This window comes from Microtus ochrogaster, chromosome 21 (assembly GCF_000317375.1).
Source record: "Microtus ochrogaster isolate Prairie Vole_2 chromosome 21, MicOch1.0, whole genome shotgun sequence".
Classification (NCBI taxonomy): Eukaryota; Metazoa; Chordata; class Mammalia; order Rodentia; family Cricetidae; genus Microtus; species Microtus ochrogaster.
The window spans coordinates 13,638,114-13,662,218 of NC_022022.1; the positions used below are offsets into that span (position 1 = coordinate 13,638,114).

Sequence of the window (24,105 nt, forward strand, 5' to 3'; positions counted from 1 at the left end):
AAAAAGACTAACGGGGAACGAGAAACACCGGACAGAGTCTACAAGACATGCTGACTTCAAGAAATCGCAGCTAACGCTCCCAAGACCTTTTCTCTAGAGGAGGAACAGTGTACGGCGGGAAACAATAGATTCCAAAGCACTGGGTGCCTACGGAATGAGATCAGGTTCATGCGCTCTCGGGGTCCCCCCCGTGCTCCACAGAGACCTTGAAGAAAATCCTCCTATACACTGCAGTGGGATCTCGGCACAGATGATGGATGCCTAAAGCTGCCTCAGCTGCTAGTTTAATTGAATGCACACCATAGCAAAGCATGACTTCAGGCTTCTTGTACAGGTACCTGCAAGGACAACCAACTGTACAGAATGTCTTCCAACTGTCTGGATGGCGCAGAAGTGCGAGCCAAACTCCAAAAGACTTCAAAATCTACAACTACCAAACAGAAGCAACAACTCCACAGGGGCCTCATATGGTGAGGAAGTCAACATACAGGCACAAGAAACAAAGAAACGACATCAAAAGTGCACGATATTACCTTCACACTATATCCGTAAGCTGTAGAGCAAACATAATCCGGTCATATGCGGACCCCAGTAAGCATAATATGGATATGGATATGTGTGTGTATGCAAATAAAATTTCAAAATCATTTCAGATGAGAGATGCTCAACCAGTATTATGTAGCAAAGATAGTAGCCAGCTATTAGAGTTCTAATTTTTATAATAAAAATGTACTTTGTATCTGAAAAAGACTATAATTACTATTAACTTTACTAAACCAGAGGAAGAAGAAACCATTCGGAGTTCTTAATAAATTGGATACATTACTTGGCAGGCCATCTATTCTGAGATGTTCACTGAGTACCTTTCTATACGTCAGACCCAGTTTAGACATCTTTGATGTATTTACTCAATAAATCCTTCATGCTGCCCGTTTCCCAGATGAGGAAAGTGTGGCACAGAGCAGTGAAGTTATTTGCCCCAGATTGCTCAACTAGTCCGTGATGGAGTCTGAAGCCTGGGAGCCTGGCAAACATTTATCCTGTGATCACTACCTCTTCCAGCTAGCAGGCTTTCACCCTGATAAGAGCACAGTTACACGAATTAACAGATATTACATGTATCACCTTAAAAGAGATAGTATGTTTTGAAATTCTTTTTCATCAGAACTGAATAAAAAAGGAATCATTATAAAAACATTCCCATGGCCAGATATGGTGGTGGCCCACGCCTTTAATCTCAGAATCAGGGAGGCAGAGGCAAGAGAATCTCCGTGAATTAGAGGAAAGGCTGGTCTACACAGTGAGTTCCACAACAGCCAGGACAACACAGAGAGACCCTATCTCAAAAGCAAATCAATACTTGGAGTATTCTGGCTAAATAATGGTTTAATTCTGTTTGCTCAGCGTTTTTGATGCTTCCATGTGTCAATGCCATTGTCTAAAAAATAAATAAATAAAGATAATGATGAAGAAAATGGAGGTGGTCATGAGACCTGAAGTATAAAAATTATTTTATGCTCACAAGTGTTTTATATAACTGACATTTAATCTGGAGCTCATTTGATCAGTAAGTTCTACGAGGCTCTCAGACTAGATCAAGTCTATTATGAATAATACACGGCATTGTTCCAGTATGGATACCATAAAATAATGCGGCAATGTTCGACCTGGGAAATAAGGTTAAAATTCATTGCTTGGTATTTTCAGCCTCAAAGTGTTTTATGTCAGAATACAAGCTTCCCCCCAGGAGTCTCATTCCCTGAAAGTAGGGAAGGTTTGATATAAAACAAAGTGTTAGGTAAAGAGATCAAGACGGCTTGTTCTGTTCTGGGAATTCGTTTCTAATCTGTTTTGGCAGATTGGCAGATGTACATAATAACTTTAAAGTTTCAGCGCTTCTGGAGGGGCGTTTCTTTCCTAAACAACCCAGCTACTTAGCTGTGGCAGAAAAATGTCTCATAATTATAGATATACTTACAGTACAGACAGTAAATACAGCCATAAGCTGGCTGTCAAAAGCAACAAATAAGAAAATGACAGAAGATTAGCACCTTGACAGTAGATAGGTAAGGAGGTATCTTCTGCTCCAGTGGTTTCTACAAATGCTCTCAAGGTTAGCTCCCGGGAAAAGTCAGAGCCTTTCTGTGTGGCCCTTTTGCTACTCTGAATTTCTATTTATCTATTTCCCCGAGTCTCTCAAGAAAGAAAAACCTAGTCTGTTTGTTATCCCCAGTATGAATTCCAACTATAGAGCCAAAAACAAAGCAAAGAAAGGAGTTTAGTTTAACATTTTAGGTAATTAAGAAAACTACACATTTGGTAATAGGGGGTTTTATTTTATACTCTTGCATACAAAGTATTGAACAAGTGAACACCAGGGGAATTTTAATCTACAGCTCCCTTTATGTTCCCCTCTTATATCCTTTTCATGTCTCTATAATCGCTTGAGCCTTTTTTATACTGCTTAAGAATTAACACACAGAATGTGCACACAATACATATTTCCACAAATGTGGTTTCTCCACACTTTAAAGAGCTCATTTCCAGCGACGCAATGCAAACTTTTCAGGGATTGTAGTCGAAATACCACTGGAGAAGGCTTTGTGGTCACCATGTCAACACAAAAAGCCTAAATTGCTGTGATAAAATCGGCTTTGAAAAGGGTATATACAGTTTCCTTGTGTCCTTTATGTATTCCAAGAGCCCCAAGATGTAACGTGATAATTCTGGCTAATTAAAACATGATGTAAAATATTCTTTTACCTTCCTACATGGCTTTTAATAGAGTCTTCTTTTCTGGAAGAATTTAATATAGGCTTTTCAACAATCACAAAGAGTTCAATTGTTAGATGACAGATTGTTGACACCCTGCTTGACTAAGTCAACCATGACATGAGTGTTTTCAGTTCATTCGAACACCAAAATTATATTTATGCAAGCTCGTTTTAAATTTATTGTCTACCTTAGCAAAGCCATATTTCTCCAAAAAAATAGGCAGCTTCCAGATTACTGTATATTAACGTTAAACTGAAAACTTGGTTTTCTTTTGACTAGTGTTTCACACACGAGCAAGGCTAACAGGGGTATGTGACCTTCTAGGCTCATCTGCTTTTTAGCATGAGCACAGATAGCACCCGACTTTCAGTTCGATACAACTGATTAGGCACTCCCCATATTGTGGAGCTTCGGGAAACAAAGATGCACTGAGCAGTTCAAAAGCCAGCAGAGGACAGAAAATCTTGGATACGTGACTGTGAGTGACAGGTGTGTGAACTACTCTATGAGACTTGAGAAGCAAAAAGCCTTTCTACCTGGATCAGGCACAGGTGTGCCATCAAAAGAACTTGTGCCAGCAGGTCAGGAATTATAAAACCAGTCACAGAAATGAAAAACAAAACAAAACAAACAAACACAGAGTGAATGTCATGTCCTCAGCTCCAAGCCCAATCAGGGCATGGATTCAAGGATGCCAAGACACCGAGTACAGCCGCTGAAGAGGACACAGACAACAAGGCATAGGGATGATGGGAAGGAACCTTGACCAGCAAGCCAAGAGATCAAGACTTATCTCTATAGACAGACAGAACCCTTGAACAATGCCAAATGAATACAACTTGATCAACTCTGTTTTAGAAATTAATATGGAAATTATTAATTTGAAAAATTATATGAAAAATTAGAGGCAAGAATTGCTTGTGACAGAAGAAAGTACAGAGGGTCTATAATAGTTCATGAAGACCAACTCTCATAGTAGAGGTAAGGATGGAAGGACACTGGACAACAGGTACTTCGTGGGAAGAACTGATGGGATCTAGTGGCAGCTGTGGCAGACTCAAAGACTTTGTGACAATGTGCTATCTGTGCCAGTATACACATCCCACGTGAACGCCTCCTGTATATGAGAGGAGGGCTGCAATAAAAATAGGCCTTAAATATAGAAAAAAGGAGTCAGGGAATGGGGCGTGAAAGAGAATTTTAAAATTTCTGAAAGAAAGAAAGGAAGAAATATGCAAAATTATGAAAATATATAATAAATAAGCCAACAACAAATAGGTAAACATATCTCAAAGCTAGATATGAGATACCCAAAAGTCAGATGTCATGTTTTCTACCTGATATGTCTGTCTCACTTCAGGTTTACCAATCAGTACTACATCCATGAGCTAGGTGTAGGGATGCTGGATGCAGGGATCCAGGGTCTACAAGCATGAGATAAGCAACTCTCTATACAAGAGAGGAATGATGTAGACAAACGAGAAAAACAGGATGACTTCAGGAAAGGCCATGATTGCTATAGTTAGGCGTGGCCAAGGAAAGCTGCACAGGAGAGTCTGGATGGTAGGAAGGAGGAAGGCTGACTAGGTTGGGGACACAGAACATAAGAAATGGCACGTAGGAGAAGCAGGAGGCGTCCAAGAATGTGAGGACTGCTTGACAAAGTCGGGAGATTAATGCTCACAAGCAGAGGGCAGTGGTCTTTAATAGCTGATTGGATAAATTCCAAAAGGCCCTACAATGGAAAGTTGCAAGCTTAATGTCAGGATGGACCAGACATTTAATCCAAACAAACCCCTCCAAGGACAAATTAAATATTTGTAAAATATAAGGAAGAAAGCAAAACCCCTGCAGGGCGCAAAGCAAGATCAACATCTTTGCGCCCTGGAAACAAACCAAGCCTCAGTGGTAGGCCACTGACTACAGAGTTGGAGACAAACAGAGGTGGCCAGCTGTTCTGTTCTCAAGGACACATGGGCCAAAATCCCCAGGCATGAAGCCAAGGCTGACTCAGGCTCTCCCAGCTGGGAAAGGGTGCTGGGAGAAGCCCGGGCCACCATCCACAGACCAGGGCTTATTCAGAACTACATCCATGCCTGAGAAGAAAGCCTGGGCCCAGCTCACCAAGACGTGAGCCTGGATCCTTTGGACCAGTTTCTACACTAAAAGACCCCACAAATCAGCAGAATTCACAAGAAAGGATAAATGGCCAAAGTAGTAAGTATGCTAATCACCCTAATATGACCACAGCATGCCAAAAAAATAATCACACTGAATGCCATAAATAGACATAATTAATATGTCAATTAAAAAATGAAATGGAACTTCAAAATAAGATGCGAAACTCATTAGATGAAGGAAAAGCAAAGCTGACAAGTTTTTAAAATGCTCCCATAGCAATGTGCTTATCATACAAACATCAGATCTGAACTCAGACCCCCAGTGCCCACACTGAAGCTGAGCACAGTGGTGCATACCTGCTACCCAAGGACTGGGGAGGCAGACACAGGCTGATCCCCGGAGCTTACAGACCGGTCAGTCAAATCAGGGAGGGTCTCAGTGAGAGCCTCTGCCTCAAAAGATAAGGTGGAGAATGACAAAGACTCCAAACATCAACCTCTGACTTGATACACACACACACACACACATACACGCACACACACACAGTCAGTGTGAACCTGTCAACTAGAATTCTACACCACAGAAGGAAGGTGACACTGAGAACTGACAAAGTCACACCCAAGACAAAGTCTCCTGAGCAGAAATGCAAAGCATCAGGGAGAGGGTTGAGCATCTGAGAACCTCAAGATCATAGAGAGAGAACAAAAAACCATAGCTTGTGACTGCAATCACAAAGGAATCAGAGATGCTAGGTTAAAAAAGATGAGGCCATTGAAATCATTGCATCACACCCCATAAATAGGCATACACTCTAGAGCACACACTGTAAAAGACAATTAGTACCTGGAAACCAAAGGAGGAATTCAATCACCGTATTAGTTTGGGCTCCGGATTAAAAATATTAAACAGAAGGTAGGAAATATTGAGGCTGTAGTGACGGGCTTCCGCATAAACATCCCAAACTCATTTTCTTCTGTGTAGCTGCGGCACGCTGTGTACTTTCAGCTGGTAGCTGCACACTGGATGGGAGGTTTTATCTGTCTCTCTCCAAGGTTTAGGGAGGAAGCAAAGGGAAGGCAGAAAAGTAACATCTAAAAAATGATAGCAGAGAATTTTCCATAGCGAACAAACAAAATAAAGCCATCAGAACACAAGAAGAACAAATAGCAATGAGTGTTCTAAGTCTATGCCTGGATGTGTTTGGAAACTAATACATTTCAAAGCAAAAGGAAAAAAAGTCTTCTTACAATACATTCCATCCTACAGGGCTTTGAAACAGTCCTACGCAGTAATATTTTATTTATGTTTTAATAAATAAAGCTTGCCTGAAACGCAGAGAGCAAAACTAAGCCACTGGAGGCCAGGCAGTGGTGGCACACACCTTTCATCCCAGGACTCAGGAGACAGAGGCAGGTGGATCTCTGTGTGTCCAGTCCCACCCTGGGCTACACAAAGTCAATGCAGAAATGGATCCAGGTGCTGGTGGCTCACAGCTTTAATCCTAGTACTAGGGAGTCACACACCTTTAATCCCAGCACTAAAGGTGAATATAAAATGGGAAGAGGCAGAGGCTCAGGTCACCCAGTCTTGGTAGAGGTAAGACTTCTCTGGTGGCGTGACTGTTTTGCTTTTCTGCTCTTCAGCTTGAACCCCAATATCTGCCTCTGGGTTTTTATTAATTGTGCTACAGTCTTAAATTAGAAAGTGGGTATTTTAAGTGGTGCGTGGCAGTGGGAACACAGTGACAGGACTAGGAATGGGAGCCTGAAGATGAATTGAGCCAGGAGATGCATGTATGGGACTGGTGAGCCAGGAGATGCATGTATGGGACTGGTGAGCCAGGAGATGCATGTATGGGACTGGTGAGCCAGGAGATGCGTGTATGGGACTGGTAGAAAACAATGTGTGTCTCTGACTCTGCTCCAGGGAAATAATACTGAGCTCTGGAGTGAAGATATATACTATACATTAGGCAGAACATTTTTAATTGGTTGAACTTTATATACATATGAAAAGTACTTACTTTCTTTTATTCCTGGCTCCTGCAACCTAACAGTATTGTTGTTATTATACAAGGAAAAAGATACAGTCAGGTTTGGGGGCCCAGACCATTAATCCCAGCTACCTAGAGGATCACAAGTTCAAGCAAGGGCTGCCTGAGCTACAGAGCAAGCTCTGAGCAGCCCAGGCAAATTAGTGAGACCCGCTCCCAAAAACACAAAGCAAAAAAGTGCTGAAGATATAACTAACTTGGTGACGGAGCATTTGCCCAGCGTGTGACAGGTTCTAAAACAGTCCTCAGTACTACAAGGTAGAAAAAAGAAAAAAAGAGAGGATGAGGAAAATGAGTAATAAATTTAAGTTTCATATTAAAAGCAATTAAGAGAATATAAACCGCCTCAACGCCATACTTTAAAAAAAAAAATCAACTTTGCCACTTACTGCAAATCTTGTATTTGAAAAGTGCTATCAAATGGAGAGACGAGAATAGCTGGCAGGCTTTATCCAGACAGTTAATCGTAAAGCATTGTTTAGCACCGGAGACTGAAATTACAGCTCGATACATCTGCAAACACTACAGAAAGAGCTGCATGCAAACCTAAAGACATCGCCTGCACCTTGCTGGCCATGAAACAATGGGATACCTTCACAAATAAAATGCCAGGGTCCTTTGAGAGGGGACCGAATGGGCAGTAGTGTTGAGCAAATGCCAAAGCTATGACTTAATGCAGAGACGGAGTTCACGTTCTTACTATTACCACTGTCTCTCCACTGAAAGACAATGCATCACTCCAAAGCAAGGCCAGAACAAAGACGAGGGGTGAAAAAATAATCACAGCAATTTAAAGACAATAGAAGTTTAGAAATCTAGAATCATCTTCACTATTACATTCACTAACATTCCATTAAATAAACATGAATTCAAAATATTTAATAAATTTCAACTTTGGCTTTGTCATTTATTATTTTAGTAAACGATTCACAATGATTCAATGACGAAATATCATTTAAAGTGAAGATGGGGTCATTATTTTCAAAACAGAGAAAGGGAATCAAGCTGAAATTAGGGAAACCCATTTATACACTACTGAGAGGAAGGAGATTTTTACTGGGAGCAGCCACTGAATCAATCAATAAACAGTAGATCATTGTCATCACTAATGTTCCAAATTAACAATGAATATGCTTTAACGTACTTGCTAATCACTCAGATTTTCACCAGCTTGTTATGAACAAGTCTGGAATTCAATTTTTTATGTTATTCCAAGCCTTACTTAAGTATCAATTATGTCTAGAATACACCTACAGTCTGCCTGGTGGTAGACCGTAGAAGGATCTAATGGTGCACTGGCTACTCAGTTTGCTCACCTAGAGTGTTCACAACCAAAGGAAAGCCCTACCCAGCTCAACACAAGAGTGGACCCTAGCCATGGGAACAGGCATGGTGGCACATGCCTGCCATCCTGCCACTTGGGAGGCAGAAAAAGTGACAGTTTGAGGTTAGGTTGGGCTACATAGTAAAACCTTGTGTCAAAAATGGGGGGTGGAAGTGCAGAAGAGGGGGAGGAGGGGTAAGGAGAGGGGGGAAGAGGAAGATAAGAAGGAGATGGGGGAGTGAGGGGGCAGCAATGGCAGTGACTGAGGAAAAGTCAGAAGTGTGTATTTCCTTTCAATTTTCCTTCCAGCTTGAAACCAAGTAGGCTTGTCAACTTTTCATTACTTTATGTGTCTGAGCAACATATTAGAAACCCTGAAATTCAAGAACCTCATGAGATGTCCATATGAAGTAAGTTTAAAATTAGGATAATTTATATGTATGGACAATACATAAATACTGATGCTCGTGTATAGAAAACCAAGACTTTATGTCAATAAGAACAAAGTACTAGATATTCACTGACAGACGCACAAGCTAAAAGGGAAAACACGTGAGTGAGTTCAGTTTGTTGAGGGAGGAGCTGGAAGATAACAGACATCTTTAAAGAAGAAAAATTGGTGAAGAGAGCAGAGGGCTTCGAGAAATATCTTCCTGACGCCAAGAGTGGATGAGAATACCATGCAGGAAGAATGCAAAAGGCCACAGCGTTTGGGGACAATGCAGGGCAAAAGAGATGCATAGATCCAGCGGAGACCAAGCAGCTCATTATAGAAAACATCTGCCAGTTCTAAAATATGAGCTAAAAGTAAAAGAGACTGAGTTAAAATCATAAAAGATGTCAACACAGCAGAAGGAATAAGAAAACAGCAGAACCAAGAATACCGGGAATGATCTAGAAACAATGAGTGCCATTACTGATGGGACCTACAGCCTTCACCAGGGCAGTATTACTGAGACTCATGACAATTAACGTTTGCGTGGACAACTAAGAAACTCAATGGAGGCCACAATTTTAGAAAAATCAACAAAAAACTTTTCAGTATGTGATGCCCAACACAGCTTCCAGAAGATCTAATTGCAGGGAAGCATCTCACCAAACACTCTTGTCAAATTTAGGAGTCCAACAGCCACTGCTTCAGCCTCTTGTTCTGAAGGGATCTCCCCACAAAGCGGCAATATGTGAAGCCCCAATCAGAAAAGGACAATTTCTTGAAATCTTGTGACTGAACATGTACATTCTTTAAAATAACAATACACACTATTTTACAATGCTGCATGCTTGAACATCATGTTTAAAAGTGCCTAGTCGGTGGTGGTGCACGCCTTTAATCCCAGCACTCGGGAGGCAGAGGCAGGCAGATCTCTGTGAGTTCGAGGCCAGCCTGGTCTACAAGAGCTAGTTCCAGGACAGGAACCAAAAGCTACGGAGAAACCCTGTCTTGAAAATCCAAAAATAAAATAAAATAAATAAATTAAAAGTGCCTAGTTAAGGACTCTAATTTTTTTTGAGGTGATTAAGTTTTCATTTACTAAATATAGGGCTAAGAGAGATGGCCTGAGTTCAATCCCAAGGACACACAGAAAGGAAGAGAGACCCAAGTTTGTGGAGTTGTCCCCTGACCTCCACACACAAATGCTATGGCACATGTGTGCCCACACAAACATACCATACATACACAGGCATTAAGCATGACAGAGGGCTCTGACGGGTCTCCTCGCCTCTGGTATTCCACGAGAAGCGCCCTTCCACACAGGTGCGGAAAGCATCTCCATCAGATCTTTCCACAGGCATAGTCAAGGACATTCTGAAAAGAATAGCTCAGGGGAAAAGGCAAATTGACAATTGGAATTGCATGAAACTAAAGAGTTTTGCACTGAAAAAAGAAACAGAACCTGCAGAAAGGGAGAAAATCTTTGTCAGCTATACATCTGACAGGGGTTCCATATCCAGAAACATGCAACAAAAAAGACAAACCAGAAAAGCCTAAAGTATCCAATCAAGAAAAGGGACAAATGAACAATACAGACATTTCTCAAAAAAATGACAAGACATACATGAAATATATGTCATCACGCAAATGACAATCAAAACTACATTGAGACGCCATCAGTCAGAATGACTGTCATCAAGAAAACAAAAAGTAACAAAAGTTGACGAGGCTATAAGGGACATCTTATCCTCTCGAAAGGAAGAAGGAAAGCGGAGGAAGGAAGGAGGGGGAACAAGGAGGCGTGGTGAGGGTGTGAAGGTGAGCAAAGTACAGAAATAGACACATACAAATGTCACAACAAAACCCATTACTTTGTATACTGAAAAGTTAACCTGGACATGGTGGCACATGCCATCAATCTCAGCATTCAGGAGGCAGAGACAGATGAGTCCCAGGCTAGCCTGGTCTACATAACGAGTTCCAGATCAGCCAAGGATATACAGTGAAAGAAACCTCTCTCAAAAGAAAAAATATATAATAAATACTTTAAAAGCATTAGTTGTACAACTGAAACATCAATTCCTTCTTGTTTGAAAGCCCCCACACCTCCTACCCTACTTCTACTTCCCAGTTTGGCTTAAACTTAACCTCCCAGCCTGGTCTTCAGCCATGCGGGCCTGCAGCTGTCCAGAGAATGCTCAGCAATACTAGCGATAATAGCTGACAACCACCAAGCAATATTGATAAGCAATTGCATGACACTTCGTGGGATTTTTCTCAAACACTGTAGCCATTTGACTACTACAATGGACATGGTGACATCAGCTCCAACATCCTGTAAACCACCAACCACATATTTATATAAAATTTACCAAAAATCTTATATATTCCTTATCTTAAACAGTCCTGAAATATTGTTCAAGCTTCACACAAGCAAGAAAATTTGATTTGCCCCTGATCATTATAATTACAATTTTTCCTAGAGGCGCAGAGAAGTTAAATGAGCTGCCGAATACCTCCATTAAAGAAAAAGGTGTCCAAAACAGAATTTGAACCCAGGTAAACTTCTTTTCAGAACCTAAGAACTCAACTACAAGAGTCAGGTGTGACTTTGTTCCCACTTCTCCCCATTGCATAGAGCGGCCATTCCCCGCCTTCCTGCCTTCACTAGGATCACCCCCAGATTCCTATTCATCCCCCAAACCCAAGTGACTAAAACACTAGCCTTTCCTCAGTTTCCCTGGCCTATTGGGGGAAAAATGAAATGTTGTTTAACTATCTATCATCGAAAGCTCTAGCTTTTTAATGCCCCTGTAACAGTATATACACAGCATAAAGCCGTCAAAATATTGTGTTTGGAGAATTTCAGCTGCCCTGGGTTCAAATTATGATACTATTGTCTCTTTGCAGGACAATATTGGGCAAAAATTTAATATCTCTGCCCCCTTGAGATTTCTATACATAAAACAGAAGTAATCATTCTTACCGTACTCATTCATTTGACCATCAAGCCACCCTTTTATCCAATCAATCTATGCCTGCTGAGTGCCTACTGTATAACAGGACCCAGGCATGTAACCATGGAAATCAAGGTACCACCATCTCCGCTCCCACAGTGCTTAGAGCCTACAGGACAAATCCACCATCCTGAAAAGTGCAACATGGAGGACCAAAGTGGGATATAGGACAGCTTACAGGGGGAAACATCATGCCGGAACACAGGCTTGGGGGGTCAGGTAAGGACAGGGTGACGAACAGCAGTTCAGTGAAAAGTGTCATTAAAAACATAACCACGCAAATCTTCAAGACAGATACCACAAGCAATTTCAACTTAATGAAACACTTCCACCCCACCCACACCCTCGTCACATGCCCCCCCATTCCTCAAAGCACTCGAAAACTTCTCAGTCAGGAATCAAACTGATTTCTGCAGTAAGGAAGTCACCAAACGGGAAGCCGTGTGCTTCTGCACTGGACGGTAAGAGACAAGACAAATCCAAGAGGTCAAGATAATAAAACTGAAATCTGACTACCTCTCAGCATTCCACCACAACCACAAGGGTGCCTTAACATTTATTCCTGTTTTCCGTGTTAAAGAATTTTAATGACAGAACAAGGAAATCATTTTTACATTTTTCTGGGGGCTGAGCTGCAGCAAAAAAAAGTGAGAGAGCAATTGCAGCTTTCAAAAGAGATGCTAATTGTAGCCTTTAAAATATTAGACTCCCTCTAAACACCCATCCCCCAAGAATTTCTGGGTCTTTCTTAAAGGTACAGGGAGGCGACTACCACACAGACTCCATTTTCTTACCGAAGAAGTTTCAAGTGGGCTGTGTGTGGTGGGGTGGGGTGTGCATGCCACGGTGTGTGCGTGGAAGTCAGGGGACAACCGTGGGTGTTGTCCTGACCTTCCACTTTATTTCGGGACAGAGCCTCTTTGTCATATGTCACTGGGATGTGGAGGCCAGGCTAGCTAGCCTGCAAGCTTCTGGAAATTCTCCTGTCGGTCTCCATCTCACCACAGGAGCACTGAGGTTACAGACGTGCACTGTGGTCCAGCCGTACATGGGCTCCAGGGATTTGAACTCAGGCCCTTGTGTTTGCAGAGGCAAGTGCTTGATGTCCCCTAAAACACTTGTGTTGAGTGAGTCTGTCTTCCTTGTTCTTGGGTCCTGCACTGCTTGAGCTTCCGCACCGACTGGCAAAAGGCCAGTCCCACAGAAAAGCTTCGCCGCGCACCCTGAAGGAGGGCAGTTCCGAGCCCCTCCTTATCACGGCATGAAATGGGACCCTCCATGTTCCTTTGACTTGCTACCAGCTAGTCATGAAGGGCGGACTTAAGCCTTCACGTACAGGGGTTCACAGAAGATAAAGGAAGGGAGGTCTATGCAGGGGGCCTGCTTGCTTCTTCTTTCCTCTCGGGTTGAGGGGGAGGAAAGGGCAGCCATACTGCCGATTTTGATCATAAATGCCTTTCTTTACAATGCAGCAACAAAGGAAGAAGCAGGGGTAGTGGCAACTCAGTTGCCTATATTTTATAATTACTGGAAAGTCACCGTATTCCAGCCAAAAAGCAGGATGTGGAGGAGGAGGAAGGGAAAAAGAAGCAGCTAAGTGTGGAATGAGGCCAAAGCTCACTTGGGGAGACATCATGGGGTGCAGGAGGAATCAGTGTTGTGTAAAGAACCCCACCCCTTCCCCCAGGCTCCAGTTAGCAGAGGAGAATGGGTAGCCCACTTCTCCCTACTAACTAGGGAGCACAGAATATAAGACTGTCAATGCACTGATGCTTCTGGCATCGAACTTTAAGAGTGGATGGCACAAGCCTTTTAGCAGTGTAATCTATGAGCTGTTTGTATAATTATTTATATAACACTTTTCCTGGAAATACAAAGATCTGCAGTCAGTTCTAAAAAAGAGGCTGATCTACAAAACAATGTGTAAAAACATTGGCAGAACCCAGTTCATTCTGTCAAGTACAAGATGTGTGGACACAGGGTGAAAGTGTAAATACTCTGTCCTTTCATAGCTAGTACCCAGCCTGCAACCCCTACCTCCACCCAGCCCTACCCCGACCCCTGGATTTCCATATTTATGACACAAATCTCAGTGTATATAAATCAGATCAGAATCAGGTCAAAGAGCGAGTAGATAGCTAATTGGAACCCTGATCTATAACAGAATCTAAAATGATGATGATGAGACGCCCTCTTCTGGCCTCTGCAGGCACTACATGCACATGGTGCACATACATACACATATACATAGAGGAAATGTGTTTGTACACATAAAAATAAACGTAAAGGTTAAAATTTTTAGATAATGGTGAAATTTTTCATAGAAATAAAAATCAGACATGGAAATTTATACATGCGAGAATTGCATATGGAACGTAGAAAAAAACAACTTTTGAAAGGAAGCTTGTAAGAAAGATGAATCCAGAGAACCTATACATGAAAGCGTGCGCGCGCACACACACACACACACACACTGCATCACTCAGTTCTCATCGTAGGGAACAACCTCATACAGGCTAAGGAAACTGGGTCCCAGCATAAAACCACAGATGCTGGGTTTTGCTGAGTGGGCCACTCGGCAGCCCTTTTCTTCCTCTCCTCTTCAACCCTGCTGATTGGCTGAACAAACGACTAAAGAGCAGGTGCATAGCAGAACGCAGACAGAGCCTTCCCAGGGAACCAGGCTCGCTCCTGCCCAGAGTGCAACCAACAGACCCAACCTTCTCCTTTTGTTGGGTATAGCCCTTTGCCCCTCTCCAAATTAAATTCACATCCTATGGATAAACACCTCTTGACACAATCATCAAATTATTAAATTTTTAAAGACTTGACCAAAAGTTTTTTTCAGTCCAATGGTGCTAGTAAAAAGGGAATCTGGTGTCTAAATAAAGATCTCTGGCACATACACACAAAAAAAATCATTTGCAGTGCTCACTTGCCTCTAGAAGAGAGGTAGCTAATTTTAAATGTCTTCCTAGAGACTACCTGCTCCAACCTTGGCTGTCCAGGTTGCCATCCACCTCTCTCTGACCTCTTATGAGCACCTTCATTTGCCACTTCAAAGAACTGTGAGTCAGTTCCCTGCAGGAGGCCTGGTGCTCAGCTGTGGGGAGACAGAGTTCCTGCATGCCCCAAATCCTGACCTTGGGGAGTAGGGAAGCATTCTCAACACATCACCTGAGCAAAACCAACGCCATGGATCGAGCGCCTTTGCCTGGTACCAGACACTCAGAATGCTTGGGAAACGGAACCGAAAAGTAGCAAAGCCTTTGGTGTCCGGGACCCATGGAACGAAAGCTCTCTCCCTTTTTAAAGAAAAACCCACCTCACCGGGGAGAGGAAGAAAAAGAAGAAAGGAGGAAAACCCGGTTGAAACTCGGCATTTACTCGAAGAGGAGCCAGCAGAATGTAGCGCATGGGCAGTTGCACAACAGAGAGGAAAGGCGTCGATCAGAAGGCCTCCTCGGCACTATTAAATTTCTTTGGTGGCAGCCTCGGCTGGGAAGGCAAGGCACAGAAGTTGCATTCAGGGTTCTGAGGACCAAGAGGTGGTGTCTGTGAACTTACGGGGATAGAACGGCTCAGGAATCTCACTGAGGAGGAAGAGAGCCCCCCGGAGAAGGAGGGTCTATGGATGGGAGTGTGCTCCTCAGGCTTGGCGCTCAGGGGGCCTGGGGAGCTGTTCAGGTTGCCCCCAAGACCGCTGCTGCTGCTGTTGCTGCTTCTGGTGTACTGGTTGTTGTTGAGCTCGGGGTAATTTCTGCCAGGTGGCTGGGAGCTGCCATTCAAGAAGCTGGTAAACGGGCTGGTTATGAAGGCTGCCTTGGTGGGTGAGGCTGTCTTTTTGTTCTCAGGGTCATCGGTCGTGGCATTCAAGTTCCCTAGAGAACTGGCTAGCCGGGAGTTTATAGAGAAGCTGGGGGAGAAACACGGGAGGGGAGGGAAAAAAAACAGACAATGTCTACTCACATATGAAGACAGCATCATGGGCTATCAAAGAGGATGGTTCTGATCCACACAGATGACTAAATAATATCATCACTCTTGGTGACATCACTTGTGGCCTTATTCATTCATGCCAAGTTTCTTGGTCAGAAGCAATTAACCAAGACCCAAGAAACTGGCTTAAGCACTGGTGGGTCTTAAAATCGAATATTTGAGAACTGTATCTGCCAGACAGAAAGAGTAACCATACGCAGAGTCTGGAAGATGACTTAAGGCCACGATTTAACCCAGACATTTTCTAGCATAGGGTGGCATCCAGCATCTCTACCCATCTGAGTTGGTGCCCGCTGTCTCTACACACTGGATGACCAACAGCTCTGTCAATCATTAGTATGGCTGACTAATCTACATCACATGTAGCAAAGTGAAGAGCTCTAGAAGACCAGTGCACACCTACCCATCCCCTCTGAAGCCTCACCCTGTCAGGGAGGAAGGACCAGAAGCCCCAGAAAAAATAGAGGGCTCCTTGGCGTTTCTCCACTTCTTCCCAGCCCCTCCTCGTAGACCTGCGGCCATAGTTCTTGCCTGTGGTAGGCCTTTCTTACCCCAGGCTGGAGTCCTGGAAGAGGTAGAGGAAAATTACCTTCTCATATTTGCACCCGAAGACAAAGAGCCTCTGTTTATCCTTTTGGCTGTTGCTGAAGGCGACAAACACACCTTGGGGGTCTTCACAGTAGACACAGATGGTTGTGGGGAGGAACTTAATCTTTGGAGGAGGAAAAGAGGACAGAGTGTCACACCGCCGCCGTTGTGCTACCTAAAATACTCCCCAATGAACTATAACAAAAGAAGTTAAGAAAGCTCAGTGCCCCAAAAGGCACCACAAATGGTAAGAAAGTCCTACACAAATCCACTCCTTCCCTTCCAGTTGGTGACTGCCCTACAGAGTATGAGGCCGTCAATATTTCTCACACTTTCCTCTCAGACCGTAAATCCCCTCTGATGAAATCTAAACCATCACCTTCTGTTCCTTCGCTATTCAAACCATCTAACCTCTCTCCCAGGTCCACAAAGCCTAATTAAAGGCGTGGCTTGTGGAAACCTCTAAAATCTGGCATTTGCTTCTCCACATGGGTCCTATTAGCCCCACAAGACGAAACCCACATAGTCAAGGGCGTCATGACCGCAAACATCCCTATCCGTTTTAGTTGGTTCTCACCTGTCTCCATACACAGGTAAGGGGCAATGCCACTTATCATCTCTGGGCGACTGCATCCAGCGTCTTTGTCACGTCAAACAAATAGGGAGGTCGACTAGACATGCTCACCTAGCTGTGGGGTTCCTGACCACACTGTACTCTCCCCATTTCTCCTGCAGGGCATCCTCTGTCCTTGCCTGTCCTCACCTCTGGTCTTCAACTCCCTCCCCCCAGCTCACTCTTACCACCTGCCCTTGAATGGTCTATTTGGTTATTACCTCCCCCAGCAAGGCTTGAGTGAATTCCCCAGCAGGATCAGCAGTCTGCTTCAACGAGCACACTCTCAGTAAACCACGGCTCGTATGCTATCCCTCAGCAGCTCAGTTTTGCCTATTTCCATCACTCAATGCAAACTCCCCGAGGGCAAAGCCTTATTTGTCTCTCCTTCCCACTCCCAAGGGCTCATCAGGGGATCTATAACCAAGTTCCCGGTGGGCACAAAGGGGAAAGTGACTCCTCTAGAGCAAACCAGAGCTCAGCCACAACTCTAATGCCAAATACCTTTTGTCCTAGATATCCCTGTGATGAAACTGGACTGTGCTTCCTTCTCTGCCTCAACGTCCCTTCACTACCCGCCCTCCTAAGCACTGCTGATGCCATCTTTCCCCCTCAAACAAAAGTGAAAAGGTTATGCCAGGAAATGACTCGGGCCTTTGAAGAAGCCTGGGCCGAGCAGAACCACCCAGTCAACAATATAGGTTAGAATGAAATCCTAAGGAGAAAATGGCTGAGTCTCTGTCCCACTTTATCAACAATACTGACCAATCACATCCAGTGTTCTTGCCAGGTGCCACAATGGTCCCTGGCAATACCGGTGTCGGGGTATAACTCTAGGAGGGTCGGAGACTTTTTTTCAAGAGAGAAGCACTAATATCTCCTCCTCTTATGGATGAAAGAGTTAAAAAAAAAAAAAAAACCTACACAGCGATGCAGAAATGCACACAAAAGTAGCGTACAGAGAGCTAAAAACGGGAGGAGACCAGAATCTATCCCTGGGTTGAAAAGAAGAAAGTCACAGAGCACATTGGAGTTAACTGAAGACCAGAAGGGGCTGGGAGCTCAGAGTGTAAAAGTCATGACCACCAGCGTCCAACCTGAAGGCGGGGGAGGAAATGCCCTTTCAATAGTAAACATTAAAAATGAAGCTAGTTTCAGAGCTAGGGAGAGGCTCAGTGATTCTTACTGTTCCTGCAGGGGAACCAGGTTTGGGACTCAGCACCCACATGGCAGATCACAACGTCTGTAACTCCAGTTCCAGGAGGGTCTAGTACCTTCTTCTGAAGGCAGGCACCAGACACACACACAAGGTGCATATACATGCATGCAACCAAACATTTTTACACATAAAATAAAAACAAATAAATCATTTTAAAATTAAGTTTAAGCCAGGCATGGTTTTAGTGCTGACACTTAGGAGGCAGAGGCAGGTTGATCTCTGTGAGTTCAAGGCCAGCCTGGTCAACGTAGTGAGTTCCAGGTTAGCCAAAGAGCTATGTAAAGAGAACTGATCTCAAAAACAAAAACGACAACACACACACACACACACACACACACACAAAAAAAAGAAGCTTGTTTTACAATCAGGAGAAAAGACGATTTGAAAAACTGTAAGACAGGTTAAAGGTGTTGCTCAATGAAAGGGTGGAGTTTTATTCCAACTACTAAAATAAATAAATGGACAGAAAAAAGCTGTATAGTTATGTCTATTTTCATGGGGTTTGATGCTTGGAAAAAAATGTCTTAAAAAGCCATACATATTTACAACAGCTAGATATTTGCATATCTGTTAACAATACCTGAAAGTCTGGGACATTGCTCTTTGATGTCCTTTCATATCATCTGACCTGCAGAAATTAAAGACAAGAACTCAGGTGTGACCGGGTGCACACAGCTAAACAAATACCACCCTACGGCATCTGAGGCAGAGACATGAAGATACCAAACCATCAAGAGAGAAACACCACACCGGTGGGTATCGGCCTCCATACACTTTACAAAACGAACCCTCCCGCCGGCAGGTAATGCAAGTGTTATTTCACCATGATGTTAGAGCATCTTGCTTTTTCACAAAAAGGGAGGGCAGGGTAACTGCTCGGTAGAGAAGTGTTTCCTGATGGTGCCATAGTGTTATTGCGGAAACTGAAGTCTACCCCCTGAGAAAATATCAGAGAATTTAAATCTAAACATGGCTTCCGAGATCTGTACAGGAAGGGTTGGTCCTGAATGCATATGTATTTGCGTATATACTTTCTTCCAATAAAGTGATTCTCAACCTTCCTGATGCTGCAACCTTATAATTACAGTTCGTAATAGTGTGGTGACCCCCCCACCAGAAAATATTTCATTGCCACTTCATAACTATAATTGTGTCATGAATCATAATGCAAACATCTGACATGCAGGGGAGCTCATATGTGACCCCCTGTGAAAGGGTCATTTGATCCCAAGAGGGGTCACGACCCCCAGGTAGAGAACTGCTGTCCCAATGTAATAACCCTTCCTTCTGTAAGATTTCTTTCTTTTTAACACAAGGTCTCAACTGTTCTGTGGTCAGAAGACCACTCCCAGATCTGATTTAGTAGACTGATTTCACACTTCAGATTCAAGATGGCTTACAACTTCTCAGACACATGGAGGAATTGCTTATCCAAATCTCAAAAATTGAAGGTGAAGTCAAGTAGAGGGATATGCCAAAACTTGGCACAACCTACTCCACTTTACGGGCTGGCTCCGATCCACACCCTTGGCACACTGGTGAGGACCTGCCACCACCGCGCCTGGGAATCTCGGAGTAGAATTCACAACAGAAATTACTGCTGGTCTAAAATAACTGCTCGGCAAGTCGAGGCAGAATTCCAGAAACAGCGGCGTCACACCTGTTTCCAGAAGCATTTCAATTTTAGCTACTCCCCACAGCGATGAAACACACAACAGCCGGCGATGAGGGTGAAAAGAAAACACAGGAACGCTCGGGATTTGTAAAAACAGTATTCTGAAGTGAAGGTGAAATGTTTTACCCACAACGGAAGTACACTATGAACCGAAAGGTTTGAGCCGGGGCTACCTAAATGCACAGGACGGCGAGGAGCGAGGCTGCCTCTGGCTTTTTAAGGCACGTAGTTTGTCTCCCTGGGTGACGTTATTTTTCATTTCCACATCTTCATCTTCAAAATTACTCTGAAAGACAGGCAAGTCCCATAGGAAGGTCATTACACACAGTTTAGCTTTATACCGCTTTCTTAATAGAGCACAGATCATCTTCAGTTACAGATAACGTGTAAATGGTCATTCTGTAGATTAAGCCATTTAAATGTGTTAGGAACCCAGCAGTAAGCACACACTACAGAACACTCAGCATCTAAGTATATGGGAAAAATTCCAAATCGAAGGAGCATGGGGCTGGATACTGGAGTGTCTAAAACCTGTCTAGGACAATGGCTCAAAAGCGGAAACTCTCGTGTGAACACACTGGGCTTTGGAAGACAGCCTGGCACACCTCAATCTACAAACCCATCATCAATGTTTCCAGATACTACAGGCGCCACTGTTGCAAAATCCATAACGGATTTACAAGCATGCAAGGTAAAATAGCTGCAGACATCTATCTACACAGACCCTTTCTGCATGAGTTCACTTTCCGGGAAGCACTCAGGGACTCTTGGGAGTTAAAGGGCCAACGACTCTCAACCAGGGAAGTATGTCTCCTGCTGCAGTTCCTCAGTTTGAAAAGAAGTGGCTGGCTAGTGTTTCTCTGTGGTAACTCAAAAGGAGCCCTGAGGGGGGGCTGGAGTGATGGCTCAGTGGTTAAGAGCATTGCCTGTTCTTCCAAAGGTCCTGAGTTCAATTCCCAGCAACCACATGGTGGCTCACAACCATCTGTAAAGAGGTCTGGTGCCCTCTTCTGGCCTTCAGGCTTACACACAGACAGAATATTGTATACATAATAAATAAATAAATAAATAAATAAATAAATATTTAAAAAAAAAAAAGGAGCCCTGAGGGAAGACAGGAGAGCTAGCTCCCATCTACCACAACCAGGAGGTAGAAGAAAGACTTTTTATTTTAATTTTTTTTTAAATTAAAAATTTTTAATGCATTTTCATATTTAGAAAATTAACAGTGAAACAGGCATCGTGGCCTACTTAGAGGTCTGGGGGGAAAGTGAAATAGGATATTTTTTTCTTCTAGTATTTTATTTTCATGTTTTAAGTCATGTTTATATAATACCTAAAAGTAAAACTAATTTTAAAAGATATACAGCTAAATAAAATGAACAGAATACTTAAGAGAATAATTACATATGGGTTTTTTCTTTACAAAGTAGCAGATTTTAAAATGCTAAATTTTTGTTGTTGTTGTTTGATTTCGTCTTTTTTTTTTTTTTTTTTTTTGAGACAGGGCCTCATTAGCTCAGGCTCCTGATTCTCCTGCCTCAGCACTGAGGCCTGATCCAAACTATGACAGGTTTCAAAAACATAAAATAATACTATAACAAACTGTCACCCACCTAGCTATCTACATTTAATATGTTGTTTTTACTTTATTCCTTTACCTTACTGAAGTCTCACTCCTAAAGAAGAGAGCAATACATATATAGTCCCAGCTCACACTCCCTGGAGGAGAACATTGTGTCTTCTCTTAGAAGGAAGAGGAAGGTAGCACTGCGGCCAGCACAGCAAAAGGGTGGAACCATTGAAGTCCTTTGACACCGGACAATGAGCTACAGGATTTGGAATTTATTCTGCAGGGTTTCAATCATGCTTTGGCCCAGTATTTCCTCACCAAGCCCCCATTCCTCCCCTTCAGAATAGTGATTATGGTCTGTGCCATAGTGTATTGGAAGCATATAGTTTGGCTTTTGATTATACAAGGGCTTACAGTTAAGAGAGTGTCTGAGTCTCAGAAGAGAATTTGGACTTTTAAACAGTTTTGGAACTAAAAGAGCATGGGGACTTTTGAAGGTGAACTACATATATTTCCCATTATGCTATCACTACAAGCCTGTGGGAGCCAGGGAGTGGAGTGTGGTGGTTTGAATGAGGACAGCACTACAGCCTTGGGCGTTTGAGTCCTTGGTCCCCAGTGGGTGAAACTGTTTTGAAAGGATTAGCAGGTGTGGCCTTATTGGAAGAGGGGGTGGGTTTGGAAGTTTCTGGGTCTGCCCTCTCTTGGTCTCATGGTTGTTGTCTTAAGGATACAAGCTCTCAACTACTGTTCCAGAGCTGTGCCTGCCTGCCTGCCTGCCGCCATGCTCCCCACCCTCTGAAGCTGTAAGCCTCAACAAACTCTTCCCTAATAAGCTGCCATGGTCATGGTGCTTTACCACGGCAACAGAAAAGTAGCAAGAGAGACAGACAGATACATACAAATACATACATACATATATACATACATACATACATACATACAAAGAAACATAGATACATAAATGATAGTTTGAGATACATACGGGCAGACAGACATAGATGATAGTTTGATAGAGGTGATAGATGACAGACAACAGATTATATATAGTATATTTATCATATATCTGCCTTAGAAAATAAAATACAGATAAGCCTGGAAATGTTAAATCATCTACAGATTTACTATAAAAAGCAAAAAAAAAAAAAAATGGCACAGTTCTCCAGAATCTTCCTGTGCTATGCTCTCGCCCATTACCCTGACATTTTTCTGCCTAACAAAACAGGTTGTATTACACAGGCAGCTTCGCAAGTGATTTCTTCATTAAAAATGCATGTTTATTATGCTGTTCCAGGACAAATGAAAAAGAACCTTGCATTGCCATTTTATAGCCCCATAAAGTCCTGTTGTCTAGACATACCAAATTGCTTCTTTAACAAACACTTCAGGTCAGGCTGTTCTCTGCCTTCAGCACTGTACACAGCTCTAACAAACACATCCTAGATGCAAATGACTGTCTAACGCTACCCTAGCACTAAGAGGGGAAAGTTCACAAAGTGGAATTGCTAAGTTCATTTTACAGCTATCTTCTAAATGTTAACATATTACCCTCCAACATAAATATCCAAACTTCACCTAGCAAAGCTTGAGAGTGCCTCTTTAATATTTTATTAGATATAGAGAGCATCCTAATACGTAAATTCGCATTTCAATTCTAGGGATGTAGACACATCTTGTGTTTAGGAACCATGAAGTTCTCATAATTTTTATTTGTATACACTTCATTCATTCAGAGTTGTGTATATGCTTAGAAATGTATCTGAATATATTGCAAGCATTTCCTTCCAGTTTCTCCATGGCCAGAGAATGAATTGGGGAAGGAAAGGATCAAGAATGAGGCGGACAGTTAAGTGGCTTCTCTAACAGTCTGATGAGAAAAGATGGCTTAGACCAGAATACAGCAAACTGCTTAGACATCAGGACGTGAGGAAGGAGAAGGCAAAGTAAAGAAAGATCTAGACATGCAGGATAGGTCCAAAGAAACCTAGCCCAGGATAGAAAGTGCCGTTATTTAAGTACAGATTTAAGGGCATTTGAGGCACTAAGAGGTACAGAGGTATAATCACAAAGCCACCAGTAAGCAAATGAACACATTTTCTGCCTGTTTGTGTTTGGTTTGGGTTTTTTGAGGCAGGGTTTTACGCAGTGCAGAATGGCCTCAAAATCACTACCTAGACAAAGCTGGCCTCAAGCTCCTGAACCTCTGCTTTCTTCCTTTTCCCTGCCAAGTGCTGGGCTTATAGGCATGTGCTACTATGGTCCTCTGTGCTCTCAAATTCTTAACACAAGCTTATATAATGTTAGTCAAAACATAGTTGCCTTGAGTTATACAATCTTCAAAACTACAAAACAAAACAAGCAACAAGAAACAGATTCTTGCCTCCCGAGATACAGAGCTAAACAGATGGACATGGCTGAGATCAGAAAGGAGATTAGGTTTCAGAAGTTGGAACTGTGGTTCTGTGGCAGAGCCTGAACACTTGATTAGAATGTGCAGGGCTCTGGGTCTCATCCCAACACCACAAGAGGTAAAGAAAGGAAGGGGGGGGGAGGAAAGAAGAAAGGACAAGGAAGGAAGGCAACTTAGTGTCCTTGCTGCACTGACCAGGACCTTTGAAAGCTGGACCACTTCCCCAACTCCCTGGCCCTTTATTCCAGTCTTCTGTGGACCTCAGCAACACCTTCTAAACTAAAGCCAGAAGAGGCACCCCAAAG

The 24,105-nt window shown here is 43.0% G+C and overlaps 1 protein-coding gene across 3 annotated transcripts in view; it reads right to left on the minus strand.

Moving 5' to 3' along the window:
- The window catches only part of Cdc14a (cell division cycle 14A), a 149,891-nt gene that overhangs the window by 4,986 nt on the left and 120,800 nt on the right, over positions 1 to 24,105 (minus strand). Inside the window, exons 12-15 of one of the 3 annotated variants that reach the window (XM_013349943.2) lie at positions 19,991 to 20,103; positions 18,723 to 18,770; positions 16,312 to 16,434; positions 15,291 to 15,639 (exon numbers count right to left, since the gene is read on the minus strand). In XM_013349943.2, the coding sequence (XP_013205397.1) occupies positions 15,291 to 15,639; positions 16,312 to 16,434; positions 18,723 to 18,770; positions 19,991 to 20,103 (633 nt within the window). Of the gene's footprint in view, positions 1 to 14,891; positions 15,640 to 16,311; positions 16,435 to 18,722; positions 18,771 to 19,990; positions 20,104 to 24,105 lie in introns of those variants that run through there. The other 2 variants (XM_005357183.3, XM_026784113.1) reach the window with 2 other exon arrangements.